The sequence below is a fragment of the Sapajus apella genome, unplaced genomic scaffold, assembly GCF_009761245.1.
Source record: "Sapajus apella isolate SASKATOON/1434 unplaced genomic scaffold, GSC_monkey_1.0 scaffold20, whole genome shotgun sequence".
NCBI lineage: Eukaryota > Metazoa > Chordata > Mammalia > Primates > Cebidae > Sapajus > Sapajus apella.
The window spans coordinates 13,262,068-13,280,422 of record NW_022436960.1 but is presented as its reverse complement, the minus strand read 5'-3'; the positions used below and the strand labels follow the sequence as shown (position 1 = coordinate 13,280,422).

General features: G+C 43.1%; 2 protein-coding genes across 8 annotated transcripts in view; one reads left to right on the top strand and one right to left on the bottom strand.

The window, feature by feature from the left end:
- EFCAB11 (EF-hand calcium binding domain 11) overlaps positions 1-3,198 on the bottom strand; it is a 161,679-nt gene extending 158,481 nt beyond the window's left edge. For 3 of the 4 annotated variants that reach the window (XR_004271626.1, XM_032287164.1, XM_032287162.1), the window contains exons 1-2: positions 2,996-3,164; positions 2,347-2,442 (exon numbers count right to left, since the gene is read on the bottom strand). Coding sequence is in view for 3 of the 4 variants with exons in the window: in XM_032287164.1 (XP_032143055.1) it covers positions 2,347-2,442; positions 2,996-3,070 (171 nt within the window). In the remaining variant the exon portion in view is untranslated. Of the gene's footprint in view, positions 1-2,346; positions 2,452-2,995 lie in introns of all 4 variants that reach the window. The other variant, XM_032287165.1, reaches the window with a different exon arrangement.
- Positions 3,199-4,289: 1,091 nt separating this feature from the next.
- The window catches only part of TDP1 (tyrosyl-DNA phosphodiesterase 1), a 94,507-nt gene continuing 80,441 nt past the window's right edge, over positions 4,290-18,355 (top strand). For 3 of the 4 annotated variants that reach the window (XM_032287160.1, XM_032287161.1, XM_032287158.1), the window contains exons 1-5: positions 4,290-4,366; positions 9,701-10,260; positions 13,037-13,080; positions 14,229-14,284; positions 17,696-17,792. In XM_032287160.1, the coding sequence (XP_032143051.1) occupies positions 9,708-10,260; positions 13,037-13,080; positions 14,229-14,284; positions 17,696-17,792 (750 nt within the window). In that variant the 5' untranslated portion in view covers positions 4,290-4,366; positions 9,701-9,707. Of the gene's footprint in view, positions 4,675-9,700; positions 10,261-13,036; positions 13,081-14,228; positions 14,285-17,695; positions 17,793-18,355 lie in introns of all 4 variants that reach the window. The other variant, XM_032287159.1, reaches the window with a different exon arrangement.

The following is an 18,355-nucleotide window of genomic DNA, read 5'->3' as shown; positions in this document are numbered from 1 at the left end:
ACATCACTAGCAACTAGCAAGTGTTCTTTTTATTAAAGAGGAACACTTAATAAATTTCACTCTGTATGGGTGGGCACGGTGGCTCATGCCTGTAATCCTAGAACTTTGGGAGGCTGAGGTGGGTGGATCACTTGAGGTCAGGAGTTGGAGACCAGCCTGGCCAACATGGTGAAACCCCGACTACACTAAAAATACAAAAACAAAACAAAACAAAACAAAAACCAAAACCAGGTGTGGTGGCATGCATCCGTAGTCCCAGCTACTCAGGAGGCTGAGGCAGAATTGCTTGAACCCAGAAGGTGGAGGTTGCAGTGAGCCTAGATCACACCACTGCACTCTAGCCTGGGTGACAGTGCAAGACTCTATCTCAAATAATAAATAAATAAATTTCATTATGTAAACAACTGCATGAATGTATAAGTGATTTATTATGTAAGTATTTTACTTCTTCATGATCAGCAGTCAGTAAATATTTCAATTGCTCAAAAGTGATATTCAAAAATTAACCCCAAACCTCAAACTAGTATAAAAATCTGTTGAATTTCACAGAAATTATACATTGTCACTTGTGTAAGAAAAGTTCATTGTACAAATGACAAAGTGTATAGGTGATATACTATAAATAAATACTGATTAGTGACCTGTGGTTAGTAAATAGTTCATTTGCTTAAAAAATAAAATAGAAAACTTCACCCCAGTATGAAAAGTAAAATCTGTTAAATTTCATGGAGCGTATGTACAATAAGTTACATAACTGTAGCTGTCATTAAATTCCTCATTCTAAAATTGAAACCATATAGACTCAAGAGTGATAAAGACAAAATGAGACAAGTTATCATTTCAGGTGAATCCAAGTTAAATACAATGCTTCACAGACTGATTCTATTTAGCTGACCTGTTTCCAGCTGAAATGATTGCAGGTTAACAGGAGAGCTGCAATTTCTAAGAGTCAGCCCTGACTGCTTCTTTGAGCTCCGTAATAAGCTTCACAGTAACTAAGCATCCCCTCATAGTTGAGCCATCCTGAGCCCACCTGGGTTGTTTAACCGACTTGGGTCAAGAGAATATATTAAGATTTACTGTGCATCACAACTTCACAGTACATTTGTTCTGTTGACGCAAATAGGGTGGGGAAGCATGACATCACAGGGTCCCTGGCTTTGCTGGGCTTTCAATCTGGCAGAAAGGTAGAGCCCACTCATGAGGAACAGCTGGGCCATAATTAATCGCCAGGCTGTCTGGCCTAATGAGAGTGACGGTTGGCATTCCAGGCTGAGCCCTGAGTGCTCCCTTTGCCTGATGGTTGCAGTTCAGTTTCTTGAAACTAGACAATATCTTGACTCTAATTCCAGCTTAACAAGAAGGGCACTTTCTCTAGAATAAATGTAACAGGAAAGCAGAAGAGCATAAAGACGGGTGAACAGAAGACTTGTCCTACTAAAGTAGGAGGTTCATGGAGGCTCAGCTCAATTACCATTATTGGTGAATTGGTGCAACTTTTCTGGAGAGCAATATCTAACAAAATTCTAAATGTACGTATCCCATGACCCAGCAATTATGCTTCCAGGAACTTATTCCACAGATATGCAGCCACAAGGACAGAAATACGTGTATCATTGCCGCAATGTTTGTAGGAAGTATAACAATAAAAAAAACCTAAATAACCTGAGACAGGAACCTGGGTAAATAGAATATGCAACTATATTTTAAAATGTGTTAAGGTATGTGCTTTTAGGTTGATACACTGTTAAATGAGAAAAGCAAGTTAAAGTAGGCACAATATTTAGCCATTTATGCTTTCAATAAAAGATTATGCATTCATGTTTGTCATGGATAGAAAATTTCACAACTACTCAAAAAACTGTTAATAATGGTAATCCCCTACAAGTGGGACCCTCTTGTAGGTAGGGAGGGGATTTTATGTTAAACTTTATACCTTTCTGCACTGTTTTAATTTTTTGACTGTGGATGTATTTTATAAACAAAGCAACAAAAGTAAAGCTTAAGAGACTCTGTGTCATGTCCTATGTAAATTTCTTCTGTTACCGACACGCCCCACTCCGACTTGCCTCTTGGCACCTCTCTAGCATCTTGTATTTATTATAGTTATTAGCAGCCTGGTGGTGAGATAGGCTCGTGTAGGCTCCAGTGGTATATAGACTTCTACTTCATCTCTGGTTTGAGATGTTAAGAGGAAACTAAAATTCAGCACTGGAAATACCTCTGAAATTGCTTATAAAGCAGAGATTGACTTTATAAATATCCTAAGCTAGCCCCGTGAACTTTTCTTAGGATCCATTCGCTATTGATCGTCTACCCCATCCCAAATATATAAGAAAGCTCTACCTTGGAGGGCTTATACCCAAACAGCATTACAACAGCAACTTTAAAGTCCTCTCTGCTGAGATATCCTTTGTGATCTTCATCACATGCTTTAAATACCTGAAGAACATTGAATAGCTTTAGTTAATGAGACAGAAACGGTTTCTTATTTTTATTACTAGTTGATACATAGTTTGGACCTCGAAAATCTAAAACTTGGCCCAGCCGTAGAGTTTGAAAACGGAACTTCCTTGTGCCAGTATTAACTCTCAAGAAATCTTAAAGATGGGCTGAAATTTCCCTCAAGAAAGTGCAAATGAGTTAACCGCTAGGCTGACGCAAATTAATTCATTTAGACCACTGAGATAAATTCTACCCAAAATTCAGTCCTGGAGTTAAGGTGAGGCAAAGGCGCTGGTTTTGAAAAGCGGGAGGAGAGATGAAGATTCGAGATTACCATTAATAGACTATGTAAAGGGAAAGGAGAAGGAAGTTGGAAGTAGCCGTAGTCCTGGACCGGGAGCCAGGAGCCCTGTAGCTCCGTAACCACGACCCTTTGGACCGGCAGCCCAGGTCTGGTCTGTACGACTGGGCTGAGTGAGACCGGCGGGGAAGAAGCGACAGGCCCGGGCCAAGCTGAAGTCAGAGACTCAGTCGCCCTCTGGACACCTACTTTCACCCACATCTTGTGTTCCGAGGGACTGGTTTCCCACGTCCGCGACCTGGCCACAGCCTCGGAGAAGAACATCGCAACAGCAACAACCGAACCAGAGCAACACAACCACCCGCCACGCTGCCCTAGCCTAGCTTGCAGCCTACCACGGCCACGCCCACCGCGGCTCAGGAAGCCGAACTTCACCGCGCAACTCCAACGTCTCCTCCCATTGGACAACCTGCCAGCCACTCGCGTTAATCCCGCAGGGCTATTGGCCAGAGCCTTTGTTTCATCAGGTTTCCTTGGAGCCGCCCGGAGTGGTGAAGCTCCCAGCCTGCCCCCGGCACTTGGCTCCACCGGCTGCTCTGTTCCGTTCACTCCTTGCGCGCGGCTGTAAATCCAAGCGCTTTTAGGTGCTGGTTCAATGTGTCCTGGTTCGGGATTTCCTTCATTCTCCCTCCATCTTGCAATACGTTACTTTTAATCATTTAGATCTATGGCACTATGCTAAACATTATATGCAGACAAAAAGAGTGTACACAAGCATAAAAAGAACCAAACGAAGAGCCAAGTCCAGGATTCTCGTTCAGATCAGCAAGTCATTGGGATCGAGCACCCAGGGTAGTAGCTACTACGTGTGTTCTGCCCTCCAGACAACCCCAGCACCTTGCACTGTGCCTAGCACAAAGTAGGTCTTCAATGAACGAAACGAGCTGTTATGTTCACACAAATGTATTTCACTCAATCCTCTGGAAGAGATGCCTACGTTGAAAAACATTCCAATAATAAATACCATAAACAGCACCAAGCCCAAATTTCATAGCAAACATCTTTATTAAAGGCAAGGAATGTGGGGAGAGTTCCGTTTCTCAGAAGATTTTAAAAGAACGCAACTGTTTCTAAGTAGAAACAGACATTCGAGGTTCTGAGTCCAATGGGAACTCATTTAACTTTTTATTTTACAGCCGATTTTAAACTCTGCACCCATCCCCTCCCAGGACACAGGTCTCCTTGCAGCTGCCTTTAACCTAAGCCTATCCTCTCTCCACTTTAAACTCCGCTGCATGGAGCCCTGGGAGCCTGAGCCATGATAATCCTATAAAGCGGGTGAGTCTTGCTAATAGTTAACTAGACAGAAGTTAGGGGATGGCTTTCTGGTTTCCCTCTTGCTTTGAGAAGTCCCCAGAAAGTGAGCCGAGAGCTAGGGTAGGCCCCACCCCGTCCTGGGTAAACACCCGGCGGGCTTTAGGACCCAGCAATGGGTTCCCGGAAGGGGAAGGGGCCGGGCCTCTGGCAAACGCCGCTGCCCGAAGGGTTTGAACTGCGCGCATGCGCGATAGTCGCCGGTGGGGCGGGATCCTAGGCGAGTGTGTGTTCTGCGCGCCTCAGGTAGGTGCTGTGCGACCGCTGGCGCGGACTAGGCGCGGTTTCTCGCGGGCTGCGGTTTGGCCCAGGATCCTGCTCCAGGTCCGGTCGTGGTGCGCGGGCTGCTGGAGTCCGGCAAGGCTGGAAACGGAACGCGAGGAAATGGCGCTGCCAGGAAGACGGGACAGGGTCGACTCGGCCCCGGGGCCTCGGTTTCCTCCGATCACAGCGCTTCAGGGGGCGCGCACTGGCGCCGCGGGGACCCGAGTCTTGCCCGGGCGCGACGCGAGGGGCCCCTGCTCAGGTTCTTATTCCCAAACCTAAGCTTACAGGTGCGTGGTCCCAGACAGTGAGTAGGAAAGCGCCCACCACGTGCCAGGCGGTTAAGCTTTCTGTGGTCGGTTTCCCAGTATAGGGGGACCGTCACCGTAGTACAGAGTTGTCCTGAGGGTGAAGCGAGTTGACACCCGATGAGGCGCTTCGAAGCGTGCCTGGCTCCAGGTGAGCATGCAGTCAAGTTAGCAGCTGCTGTCATCACTTCCTCACGTTCCTAATCGGTCCCCAACGCCGTCAGCAAGAGCCCTCTCACTTCTTTGTCTCCAAACCATTCTCTACAGAGTTTTAGCACACATTTGTATTAAAAAGGCAAATCGACGTGGGGGGCGCGGTGGCTCACGCCTGTAATCCCAGCAGTTTGGGAGACAGAGGGGGCAGATCACTTGAGGTTAGGAGTTCAAGACCAGCCTGGCCGACATGACGAAACCCCATTTCTACAAAAATTAGCTGAGCATGATAGTGGATGCCTGTAATCCCAGCTCCTCGGGAGGCTGAGGCAGGAGAATTGCTTGAACCTAGGAGGCGGAGTTTGCAGTGAGCCAAGTTCTAGCCGTTGAACTCCAGCCTCTGTGACAGAGTAAGGCTCTGTCTCCAAAAAAAAAGGACAAATTGGACTTCCCTTCTTCTTAAAGCCCTCAATGGGGCCCCATTGTTCTTAGCATAAAATCCAATGTCTTTCGCAAGTTTTCTCCCCGCACCCTCTTTATCGTGAACCACTGCCTGCCTTGCCTAAGTCGTTTTTTATGACCTCTCTCACCTCTGCAGGCTGGGTTCCCTCTGCTTGGAATGCTTTTTACGCCATTATTTAGACAGCAGGTTCCTTTTGGCTCTCTGGGTCTCATTTATATGTCACTTCTTCAGCATGTTCCAGAGTAAGGCCACCCCTGTTTTTTGTCTCATAAAATGTAATGAATGTCTAGTCATCTTGGCTATTACAGTTTGTATGTGTGTGTCTGTCTCTTCTGCTCTGAAATTATGCTCTGCTAAGGTAGAAGCTGTATATCATTAACGTTTCATTCTCAGTTTTTGGCACATAATAGCTGCCCAGTAAGTTGTTGAATGAATGAAGCCTGGGGGGTAAGCATGATATCCATTTTACAAACTAAAAAACTGAGGCTTAGCAGTTAACTAACCTGCCCAAGTGCACATTTACTCCCTAGTGAGGGCTGGGTTTGAGACAAGGGCCCATGTTTGCCTATCACTGGCCACAAGGGGACTCATCTGAGGAGCCTGGTCCCAGGCCCAACTGATAGTCTTTAAGCTCCATGAGAAGGAGCTGCTGGAGGTGAAAGAGAAGCGCCCCAGCTGGGTCTGGTATAGTGGGGAGAGAGGAAATACTAGCAGCTCTGAGTACCCTTTCATATCAACGTGTTTTAAAGTCCCTAATAAAAGCACTAACAGTGTCCTGAGCTAGCACTTGGCGGGAAATATGCTTTAGGTTTTTCATGTTAGTGCAGTGTTTGCCAAATTTCAATCACTCACCTGCCTTTTTCCCAGTTTGTTTTGTTCCCTTAACACATATGATGCAGGATTTTTCTAGAGCTGCTTTGCCAGCTGGAGACCTCCGGCCCTGAGCTGGCCACAGGAAGTGTTCTGCCCACTTAGCCTGGCAGGCTGCATTTGGCTTTCATCCTGGCCCACATCCTGTGGCCAGCATGACTGCATGCTCAGCCCGTGAGGAGGGTGTATGTGAGTGAGAGAGCCTAGAGGCCCAGCCGGCTCCTCCAAGTGCTGGCCCAGGTATAGGCTCCATGCAAGGCTTGTGACTGGCCCAGGCGTATGGTAAGTGACTCTCGCAGCAGACTCCAGTGTCCAGACAAGGGGGACACAGTGATGCCCGAACACTTGGAGATGCCATGCAAATAGGGATGTGTTAACAGCTCTTTTAGTCCTACTGTCCACAGCCCAGCAAATGGGGATGTGTGGCAGCCAGCAGCTTCCTCTCCCATTGCGCCACCAGTGGAACCAAGTACTACAGGGTTATAGCTCTATTTGCTGTACTTGCTGTTTAGCAGGTCCCAGTTTCTTGTCCCACATCCAGGAATAATGAGGTTAGGCTGACAACCGAAGGGGAGAAGGGCAGAGATGAGTTTTATTGAGCAGTGAACCAATTCTCAGCAGAGAGAACCCTAGGTAGGCGGCCGCTACCTGAAGTCAGGTACGCCCCTGCCCCCACCCAAAGGTGGGCAGTTCCTCGGTGTGGCTGAGGCCAGGGCTTTTGTGAGCTCAGAATGGGGAAGTGTATGCTGATTGGTTTATGAGTATGCAAAAAGCTAAAACAAAGGCACCACTTCAAAGGTAGGCATGATAGTATAAAAAACTAATTAGGGAAAAGTAGGTGTCTGTAAAGTAGGTGAAGGGTGGGGATTAATCAGAGGGAAGTGTGCCAAGTGGTAAGAGGTTCTCAATCTGGTCCGTGGATCTGTCCGAGACTTGTAGCTTGGCTTTCAGGCTTTAAACTCTTTGGTTTGCAGGTGGGGTTTCACTGGGGACCTGCCTCTATCTGCCTAGGGATTTGTCTGCCTCCTTTTGCTATTACATAGACTATCATACACTCAGTATTTTTGTTTGAATCCAATCATTCTTTTACATAAACTGTATTTTGCTATTTCAAATATAGCGTAGCCATAAGATACCTTCTGTTGATGGTAAACAAAACTGTTGGTGCCTACAGAAGAGCCCAGACCTGCTATTTGTTCAAAATCAAGATTAAAAGCATTTCTACAACACTACAACTTTCTTCTTGATTTAAACAGGGAGTTTGGATTGGAATGGAAAGGGAGGTTCTTTCATAATGTCAGATCCCAATCACTTCCACTTTAGGAAACACTGTGCTGTCCTGATTGAGTGCCAGGATTCAGAATCAACATAGCTATATTGCATTCTCTAATTCGATACCACTCACAAAAAGTGTGACTTTAGATTTATGCTGTATCAAACACTGCCCAGGCAGGGAAGACAGGTGATAAACAATTGAAGGAAAGCTCTTGGGTTCTACATTTGTAAAAACTGTATGACTTGATTACAAAACACTCTGGAATGCTGGGCACCAGATCCTGTATGAGGGAAGTAATTCTGACACTGGTGACCATCCAGTTATCCAAAGTAAAAGTTTGATATTAGTGTTTACCAGCAGTCCTTTTCCAACTGGCTGCGTACCTTGATTTCATGAAGAGATTGGTAAGCTGCTACACTTAATTGCAAGACACAATTTTATTAGTGTATTGCACTAAATTGTAACCCAATACATCATATTGTGTTGTCTTTAATAAGCAACTCTGACACATTTTTGAGTGTCAGCAAGTTCAAAACTTTATGTATAGAGCAGAAACCCAAGAAAGGCTTTGTTCTCTAGAAAATGTCTTTTTAAAAGCTTTGTTTTATTTTTTACCAGCTTGTCCTACTTTGTTGGAGAGAATTCCACTTCCATGTGGTTTTAGAAAATGTAGTTAATGATAAAACTAAAAAACCTTTGAAATTCTCCAATTCACAGAGTTGCTAAGGATTTTACCTACAGAATTCTAATGGTTTGGGAATTCCATTTTATTTCTGGTATAAGTAATATTTTGATGCCATGAAAGAAATAGCACTCAAATATAAATCCTCTCAGCAAGGCAGTTTACCTCATAGAAGGTTGTGCCTCATTGATGGAGCAATGGTGAGCACACACCTGGACAAGGAGGAAAAGGGATACTTATTCCTGACGGACGTCACCCCTACTGGTGTGTCGTTCTCCTGTTGGCTAGGGTTAGACAACACAGGCTAGACTAATCCCAATTGGCTATTTTTAGGAGAGTAGGAGTACAAGCCAGAGTGGCAGGGTGGGTGGTTTGGCGGGAAGGACTGTTACAGGCAAGTCAGAGCAGGTAGCCAGGGGTGACCTAGGTCAAAGCAGGTGACCAGGATGAGTCAGGACAGAGCTAGGGACTGGGGAACAGATGTGAACAACTGATTACAACTGGTGGAGAAGGTTGTTTACTGAAACTAGAAGAAAGTTCAACTTTAAAATGAACGACAAATAACTGAACATACTGACATACCGATTCTTTGAAGAGAAATTTAGAACTCATTGTATCTAATATTTATATAATACAGTCAACCATATTTGTTATTCACCTAGGGAAGGGATGATGGTAGCCTCTGAAGATTCTGCAATCTGCTTCTAAGAGGGAAGCTGAATCCTTTCTCACCAAAAACAGACCTGCTATTTGCTTTAGAATGGGCAAGGTATCTATAGAGAACAGCCTGAAGACTGTAACTGAAGATTCTATTACTAAGCACCTTGCTTTAGAGCTGTTTTAGAATTAAAAGGAAGCTAGAGCTGACTTTCAGAGAGTAGTTTTTCCTAGGGTGGTTCTTTTGTTCCTAAATAACTTTAAAGTCACAAAACCGTAGCCAGTGAAATAGTTTCTTCAAAGTGAATTGTAATGGCTTAAATACCTCTACTTAGCAACCTCTAGACTCTAAAACACTAGAGGAACCTAAGGTTGTGTGTGTGTGTGTGTGTTTAAACCCAGAAGGATTAAAAATACATTTTAAAAAACACCTCTGAGCTGCTTAAGTAGGTGTTCAGTAGTAAATCAATCTAATCTCTTTCATGGAGGAAACTGGGTACTCAGTTTAGATTGAAAAACAAGGCTAGACTTGGTGGTTCATACCTATAATCCCAGCACTTTGGAAGGCCAAGGTGGGTGGATTGCTTGAGTCCCGCAGTTCAAGACCGGCCTGGGCAACAATGGTGAAACCCTGTCTCTACCAAAAAGGAAAAGAAAGAAAGAAAGAAAACTTAGGGGGAGGAGGGGAAGGTAGACAAAGGGAATCTGATAGCGGATTCTGGTAATGTGTCTATAAACACCTAAAAAGCAGCGGATGTTAAGTGGTTCAGCCTCTGCAAGGTGTCAGCTTATCTGACAGGGAAGTTGAGAGCAATAAAGTTATTTTGCCAAAGTTGAGAGCAATAAAGTTATTTTGCCAGTAGCCTAATGAATGGGAAATGCTGATGTTTCCGCTTTTCATTTCCAGGAGTGTAATGTCTCAGGAAGGTGATTATGGGAGGTGGACCATATCCAGTAGTGATGAAAGTGAGGAAGAAAAGCCAAAACCAGACAAGCCGTCTACCTCTTCTCTTGGGCGAGGAGCAGCAGATGAGCCCAGGTACACCTGTTCCGAGGCCCGGAAAGCTGCACACAAGAGGAAAGTATCACCTGTGAAATTCAGCAACACAGATTCAGTTTTACCTCTCAAAAGGCAGAAAAGCGATTCCCAGGAGGACCTAGGTTGGTGTCTGTCCAGCAGTGATGATGAGCTGCATCCAGAAAGGCCTCAGAAGCAGGCTGAGAAAGTGGTGATCAAAAAGGAGAAGGACATCTCTGCTCTCAATGATGGCGCTGCCCAAAGAACTGAAAATCATGGCCTTCCCACCAGCCACAGGCTCAAAGAGGAGGAGGAAAATGAATACGAGACGTCAGGGGAGGGCCAGGACATTTGGGACATGCTGGATAAAGGGAACCCCTACCAGTTTTACCTTACTAGAGTCTCGGGAATTAAGCCAAAGTATAACTGCGGAGCCCTCCACATCAAGGGTAAGAAGATGCTGGGTGTCAAGGAGCTATTAAATTGTACTTGAGAGTCTCCTCCATGAAACGAGGAGGGCAGCCTAGAATGATTTCTGAGAACTCTTCTTTGTGTTCTTAACTACTTTCGGGAAAAAATTCTTGACAGGCAAGTGCATTAGTTTGACAGCAGACTGTTTACTTGACTTGGGCAGAGGATATGTTTTCAAAACCCTGTAGCTCAACTCCTTGTATCCCTTAGCACAATGTTTAGCATTATTTAACTTTTTTTTTTTTTTTCCTGAAACAGAGTCTTGCTCTGTCCCCCAGGCTGGAGTGCTGTGGCATGATCTTGGCTTACTGCAACATCTGCCTCCTGGATTCAAGCAATTATCCTGCCTCAGCCTCCTGGGTAGCTAGCATTACAGGTGCATGACACCATGCCTGGCTGTTTTTTTTCTTTTTTGAATTTTTATTAGAGACAGGTTTTCACAAGTTGGTCAGGCTGGTCTTGAACTCCTGACCTCGTGATCCGCCTGCCTAGGCCTCCCAAAGTGCTGGGATTACAGACGTGAGCCACCGTGCCCACCGCATTATTTAACTTTGAGGTTAAAGATTAAGCTTTATGAATTACACTTTATCAACAAAGTAACAAATACTTAACAACAGTAGTTCTCCATGGCCTAGGCCCAGCAGCCTCAGCATCACCCGGAACTTGTTAAAATGCAAATTCTCAGACCGTGTTCAAGATTCGTTAAATTGGACTCTGAGGGTGAGACCCTGCAATCTGTTTACACGAGCCCTTCAGGGGATTCTACTGCCCGGTCAGGTTTGAGAACCACTGCTCAAAAGCCTGGTTTTGGCTCTCGGTGAAGAAGGGAAAAAAAAAAAGTGCCTGAGTGCAAATAGATGTTTCATTTGTGGATCAAAAGATGACCTTAATTTGCTCTCCTTATTCCTCAGGGAGCACCTGCAGGGGGAACAGCAGGAGCTCTAGAATCTGCTTTCTGGCTTCACCACTCATTTGCTGTATGAATTGTTAACATAGGACATAACATTCTCTGAATTTCAGTTTGTTCATCTTTAAACTGGAAATGCAGAAAAATGGGAGCAAATACATGAAGTGACCAGTGTAATATATTCACATGGCAGACACACAATAAACATTATTATCCTTCACATTTTTTTCTTGTCCCATATTTAAGAATAGTAATGTTCACTGTCAGCAGTACTTTTTTATATATATACAGTATGTAACCATATTGTGTGTGATATATACGTGTCGAGTGTTCTATACTGTAGAGTCTTCTACAGGTTGTTTTCTTTTTGAGAATCTCTTACCTTGGTATTTGTCAAGTTTTTTGTTTGTTTGAGACGGATTGACAAATATTAAAGAATTTTGCCAAGTTTTGCTCTATATAATAAAATAACTGGCTATTGGCACCAAGGTATTGTGGCAACATGATAGCGCTTACATATATTTTCTCCTTTAGTCCTCAGGACAGTCTTATGAGTAGATGTTATAATTGTCTTCCTTGGATAAGTGATGGATCTGCAGTTCAGAAAAGTGCCCAAGGTCATAGAACTGGTAATGACATCCTGGCATCAGAATCCATGCTATTTGCTATAGTACTCTACCATGTGCCATAATTTTAGATGGTTTAGAAGATCTCATGGAGGAAGGAAAACTTTAAAAGGCCCTTGAAAGATGGGTAAAATTTAGAAGGGTGGAAATACATGCTGGTGGGGGCAAAATGGAAGAATGTATTGCAATTTATCTCTGCAACTCTTCTAATAAGTTAGGAACTTCCTTATGATTTTTTGTTGTTGTTATTCTCTGAAAATCTTTCTACCCCAGCATCTAGCTCAACCTTCAGAAGATAGGAGGCACTCAGTAAATATTTTCCAGATGAATAAGACCGGTCTTAATTCTCAGAGACAGTTTAGTGGGTATGAGCGAAGGTGCTAGAGCCAGACAGCCTAGGTTCAAACCCCGACTCTACCCCTTCCTAGCTGTGTGTCTGTGGGCAGCCTCCTAAAGAGGCTCCTCCTCTATAAAGTAGGAATAACAGACCCCACCTAGAAAATGGATATGCGGAGTAAGCAATACATGGGAAGTGCCAAGAAAGCTGCTTGGCATCTAACGTCTCCACAGGTGTGGCTGCTGTGATGGAAGGTCATGATGATCCTGTACTTCCTCTCATGGTATAGTTTGAGAAGTGAGCTTTTCAACCGTCTAACGTAAAGCTTGAATGGGTACAAAGTGGGACCTCCCTAGAGATGACCAGGAACACCAGGAATGTGAGTTTAGATTTGTGGGTTCCTCTGTGCTTTCATTCACAGGCAGCAAGTTGCTCTGAGTAAGTGCTTTCCAGTCTTTCTGGAAAGTCTTCCCAAACTTTCAAGGTTTGTAAAATCTTCCTAGAAAGTCTTTCTAGTCTTAAGTTGGGAGGTTTCCTGGAGAGGGACTTGAATGGGTATTTGGAGGAGGTAGAAGTTCAGAGATCTGAAAAGAATTTGTATCATTATTGTCCATATTGTTTCTAAAATTGATCAGTCATTCAGTACAGAAGTTGTATATTTTAGTTGTACATTGTCTTATAAAAATATATGATAAATATTAAATACCATAGGGAAATTATTTTTTGAATTTTATGAAACATAAAAGTCTGACTTTGTAGTAACGTTTAGCGTACTGTGTTCTGAGTCAGATCTTGATTGTCAGTGACTGTTGAAAGTTAGTAGTGATTATTATAACTAGAGGATTTTTGTGAGTGTGAATTAGATTTATGTTTTGTCTTCTCAGATATTTTATCTCCTTTATTTGGGACGCTTGTTTCTTCAGCTCAGGTGAGTATACCTTTAAGGTGTTTTTTCTTTCGGTGAAAGTAGACAAGTAATTAAACAACTCCATGAGAAAATATGAGAAGTGCATCTTGGGGGCCTCAGTCCCATGCGGAGACCGAGATGGCACATACCTGGAAGCTAGCTCAAGTGCCACAGTCATGGAATCCATGGCCGTCAACATAGAATGGGGATGTCACTATCAGGAGAGCTTTTGACTCAGGTCCCACTGGCCAAGAAGTCACTTTGGACGTTCCAGCCTGAAAGACTAGAATAGGACACTTCTTTGGGGGACACTGATTAATTCATGGGACTGAGTTAACTCTGGTGCATAGAGTGGTGAGGTGTGAGTAGTGAAGGCCAAGTCAAGTTAGAAAAATGTGAATTTTCATGTTCAATGGCTCCTTCCTGACTGAGCTGGTCCCTTTGTGTTGATAAATCATGTAATGCTCCAGACCCTCAAGTAAACGGTCAGAACAAATGGCTCTGTCCCTGAGGAAAGCCAGGCTTCTTTTATCTTTGATTTGGCATTGAGAGTCCTTGTGTCCATTTGGAAGGCAGGGAGCATTTGCAAATGCCCTGTTAGCTCGGTTGAGTTACTAAGTTACTAATTACCCAGTTGTGGGGTGGAGCTGTATGGATGAGACGAGTACAGAACTTGCATTTAAGATTTAATTGTTATAAGCCTAGTAAATGTCTGGTCCCAGGTGGCTGTATACAAAGCTAGCTAATAAGTTAGCCTGAAAGGAAATGTTCATTTCTGAAAGTCCTAGGATCTTTGTCTCCAGTATCTGTCTTTTTATAATCACCTAGGGGAAAAGGGATACATTTAAAAGCCCCTTTATTTAAATTAATCTCAAGGCCATTAGACATAATGTAATAACACCCTGCGGACAAGTACAGATGCTGCCAAAGCATGCAGAGATAATTTCCTGACAACCTGTTATCTCATGTACTTGACTCTATTTAGGTTCTTTTAACCATGTATTTAAGATAAATTATAGATTTATTATTATTGCAGCATAATCCTCCAGGTTTACAAATATGTAGTGCATCATTGTTGTAGAGTTTCCTTAAATGTAATAACTAAACAATTCTCCTTCTGAACTGTTTGGTAGAATTACCCATGGCTTACTCTTCTTTTCTCCATCTAGTTTAACTACTGCTTTGACGTGGACTGGCTTGTAAAACAGTATCCACGAGAGTTCAGGTGAGTTCTGCAGGGTGACAGACAACACCATAAACTGTAAGGGGGGCTTTGACACCTAAGATTTGTATTTCTCAGGCAAAGCCACCGGCCTCTTTTTGAGCATTTCTTTTGAAACTATTGAAATTATGTAGACGTTAAGTTATATTGGAAAAAGACCATTCTTTGATCTATTTAATCCTACACATTCTTTTTACAGATTTTAGCATTTTCCTCTGTGCTCTTTCAGGAAGTAGATAAGGACAGGCTTTAACTCAAATAACAGAACTTTATGTCCAGTCTTAATATGAAGGAAAAGACCATCTCCACATGCCTTCTAGATCTGTAAGTGTGCCAACATGTGGCCAGCGTGCCGTGCTTTCCTTAGCACATCAATGGTGTTCTGTCTTAAGGATCCCTTTGTATTTCTGCAATTAGGAAAGGAGGCTGTACCTATCGCCTTCCCTTATCTAGGCTCCGGAGGTAATGGATTTTTAGTTCTGTCTTCTGCCTGTATTTCATCAGCTTCATGTTAGGCAATACAGACCAAATAGGACATCACACTGTGAGGTACCACCCCTCCCTGTTTCTGACACATTTATGGGGCAGAATCCCATAATAGCAAGTAGGATGGAAGAAAACACACAAGAAAAAATAATTTTCAGGGTCCTCAAAATTTTTGGTACATTTAGGGAATCAGATTGTGGAAACCTTTGACATTAACAATAGATAAAACGCTGTTAAAATTTTTCAAGCAGCTTTGGCACTTGGGGCTTTTTTTTAACCTGTAACACCCAGAATTAGTTTTATCTCCATGTAAAAGAATACTCAAAATAACATTGGCTTAAATAAGACAGAAATTGTTTCCAGCCTGAGAAGTTGAGATGGTAAACATTTATGGTCTGGATTGGGGGCACCAGGGTTCTCAGAGACTTATCCACCTACCTTTTCTGTTCTACCATCCTGGTGTGTGATTCAGTCTCCAGAGTCACCTCATAGCCCAGTATGGCAGCTAGAGCTCCAGCTTACTCGTCTATTCCAGGTAGCAGGAACAGAAAGGAGGAGAAGGACAAAAAAAGGCCCATGTTCCAGCTATGCCCATCTGAGCAGACTTCCTGGAAGTCCCATGCAGTACCTGTATCTATTTCATTGAGCACAGGCTGAAATGTCTTTTAGCTTAGCACACCTTGTTCTGAATTAGCCTTTTGTTAGGGAAGGAGAAGAGAATGGCTGTCTGGAGGCAACAAGCAGTTTCTGCCTTGGCTCCTCCTGGCAGTAGTGTCCTTGGGTATCATCACATTGGCATTTTCTGTTCTTCCTTCCTTTTCTTAAAGACCTTGAAATCGTCACCCCGTTAGAGTGTTGACAAAATGTAGACTGTCGTTCCTTTGTATCTGTTATGGGTTAAATTCTCTCACCCCCCAAAAAATCTGTTGGGCTTCTAATCCCCAGTAACTCAGAATGTAATCTTATTTGGAGATAGAGCTTTTACAAAGGTAATCAAGATAAAATTAGGGCATTAGGATGGGTACTAATCCAGTATGACTGATCTCCTTATAAAAAGAGAAATTTGGGTGCAGAGACAGAGATAAGACTGTGTGAAGACACAGAACGCCATCTACAAGCCAAGCTCCCAGAAGCTAAGAGAGGAGCTTGGAACAGATGCACTTCACAGCCTCAGGAACCAATCCTGCCAACACCTTGATCTTGGATGTCTGGCCTCCAGACCTGTAAGACAATATATTTCTGTTTTCTAAGCCACCCAGTTTGTGGCACTTTGTTATGGAGGCCCTGGCACACTAATACAGTATCCATTTGGATTCTCAGTAACTAAAGGGAAAAAGTGTCCTCCTCCTCCTCCCTGCACACCCTTACTACCAAGTACATCTTGGGAAGGCCATTAAGAGCCTTAGAAGGTTGAGGAGTGGCCTAAATGGCAAGTTTAAGTAATATCCAGAATTCGTATGTAGAAAAATTCAGGTCATAAGGATTTATACCTCATTATGCTGTTCTTCAGGTGCTGTTTTTTTGTAATAAGCCATAGAACCAATATATTTGAAAGAATTAATGAGGACTTCAATTTCTATCAGTCATGTTTAATCTTTTTTTTAAAGATGACTTGATCTAACATTTTTTGTTTCTAGGTGATAGATGCATGAGTGTTTCTTACATTATTCTCTATACTGTTTTTCTTACCTAATTTCTAAAAAATCACAAGTGCACGTTTTATAGTTTACCTGTCATGTAAGCATAAAGCTATTGGGTATGAGGTAATGAGGCATTAGTACTAGAAGTACATTTTCTATGATGTTTCTCTCTAGTTGATTGTTTTTCCTTTGTGTATGGTAGAGAATCATTCTGCAGTGTGACTGATAATCTGGAAGTGGCTCAGTTGTTTATCTTGCATGATTGGTTATATCCAATTTTTGTTGTGTTGGGAGAGCTTATAGAAATATATTAATTTCTAAGGATTATCTTGCTTTGAATTAATCAGAAAGATCAAGAACCTCTCAAAAGCCTTTCAATGTATTCTTGAAAAGTGTTTTTATATTTGGAATTCAAAAATATAGCATTTTCAGCATAGCTTGGGCTCTGTTTCACTGAAATCTAACCACCCATTAGTGTGGCTGTGTCATGCTGTGGGCCTGGGCCTGTTCACTTTGTATCCTGGGTCTAGCTCAATACATAGCACACAGGAGGAGTTTGGCTAATATAGATGTGGTATGAAATGAATCCACTGTGTGGTCCAAAGAAGGGAAAAAAAAAGCATTGTACTATAAAGCAATAATTATCTTTAATTTATTTGGACTTAAGTATTTTAACACAGAGCAACTTATGTGCCCTTTTGGGCCAAAGAAGATAATTATTCAAGGACTTCGTTGAATATAGTCCTTGAATTCCCTCTGTTATAGCAGAACTGCAGGATCAGGCCATGTAGCCCCATTATAAAGGTATCTGGTAAATGAACATGAGCTGATCACTGCTCTGTGTTGGCCCCGACTTCACTTACTACAAATGCCAGAAACAAATGTCAAGTGATAAAGAAGCTAGCATTCCTTAATGAGGCCAGAGTCCAGCTTCATGAATGATGTATTTTATTTTATTTATTTATTTTTGAGACAGAGTCTCACTCTGATACCCAGCCTGGAGTGGAGTGGTGCAATCTTGGCTCACTGCAAACTTCGCCTCCCAGGTTCAAGCGATTCTCCTGTTTTAGCTCTGGAGTAGCTGGGATTAAGGCACGCACAACCATGCCCAGCTAATTTTTGTATTTTTAGTAGAGGTGGAGTTTCACCATGTTGGCCAGGCTAGTCTCAAACTCCTGACCTCAAGTAATCTGCCTGCGTCAGTATCCCAAAGTGCTGAGATTACAGGTATGAGCCAATGTGCCCGACTGTGAATGATGTATTTTAAATACTTCTGCTCTGTTTTCAGGAAGAAGCCAATCCTGCTTGTGCATGGTGACAAGCGAGAGGCTAAGGCTCACCTGCACGCCCAGGCCAAGCCTTACGAGAACATCTCTCTCTGCCAGGTAAGCCTCTTACTGCCGTTGGAGAGCATGCATAGTCTGAGAATTGGAAGGAAACATAGACATTTAGACCACCCTTCCACCTGGTGCAGAAGTCCTCTCTCCAGCATCAGTCATCAACAGATATTTGTCTAAGCTCAGCGTAAACACTTCCTGAGATAGAGCATTCCATTCGTAGTACTCCTTATGCCTGGAAAGGTTTTTCTTTTTGTGGACCTGAAGTCTTCCTAATTTCGACTCATTGGGTCTTAATTTTCCCCTTCTGGAGCCACACAAAATAAGTAAAGTCTTTCATCTTACAACGTGTCAGTGATTGATATATCTAAAGTGATCTGTCCTGTCTCACTTAGTTTTCTCTCTGTGATTCAAACATTCTCTTTTTTTGGTTGTACTATGGATTCCTAATCTTGCCACAACCTGCCGCAGTGCTCCCCTGGTTGCATGTAGCTTGTCAGTATTCCTGTTGAAACCTGGGTTTCAACTGAACAAATCCTCTGGATGCAGTTCAGTGGCTGTTGGTTTCTTTTTGTCAGTATCCTGTGCGTGCAGCTTAAAATTTGTGGTTT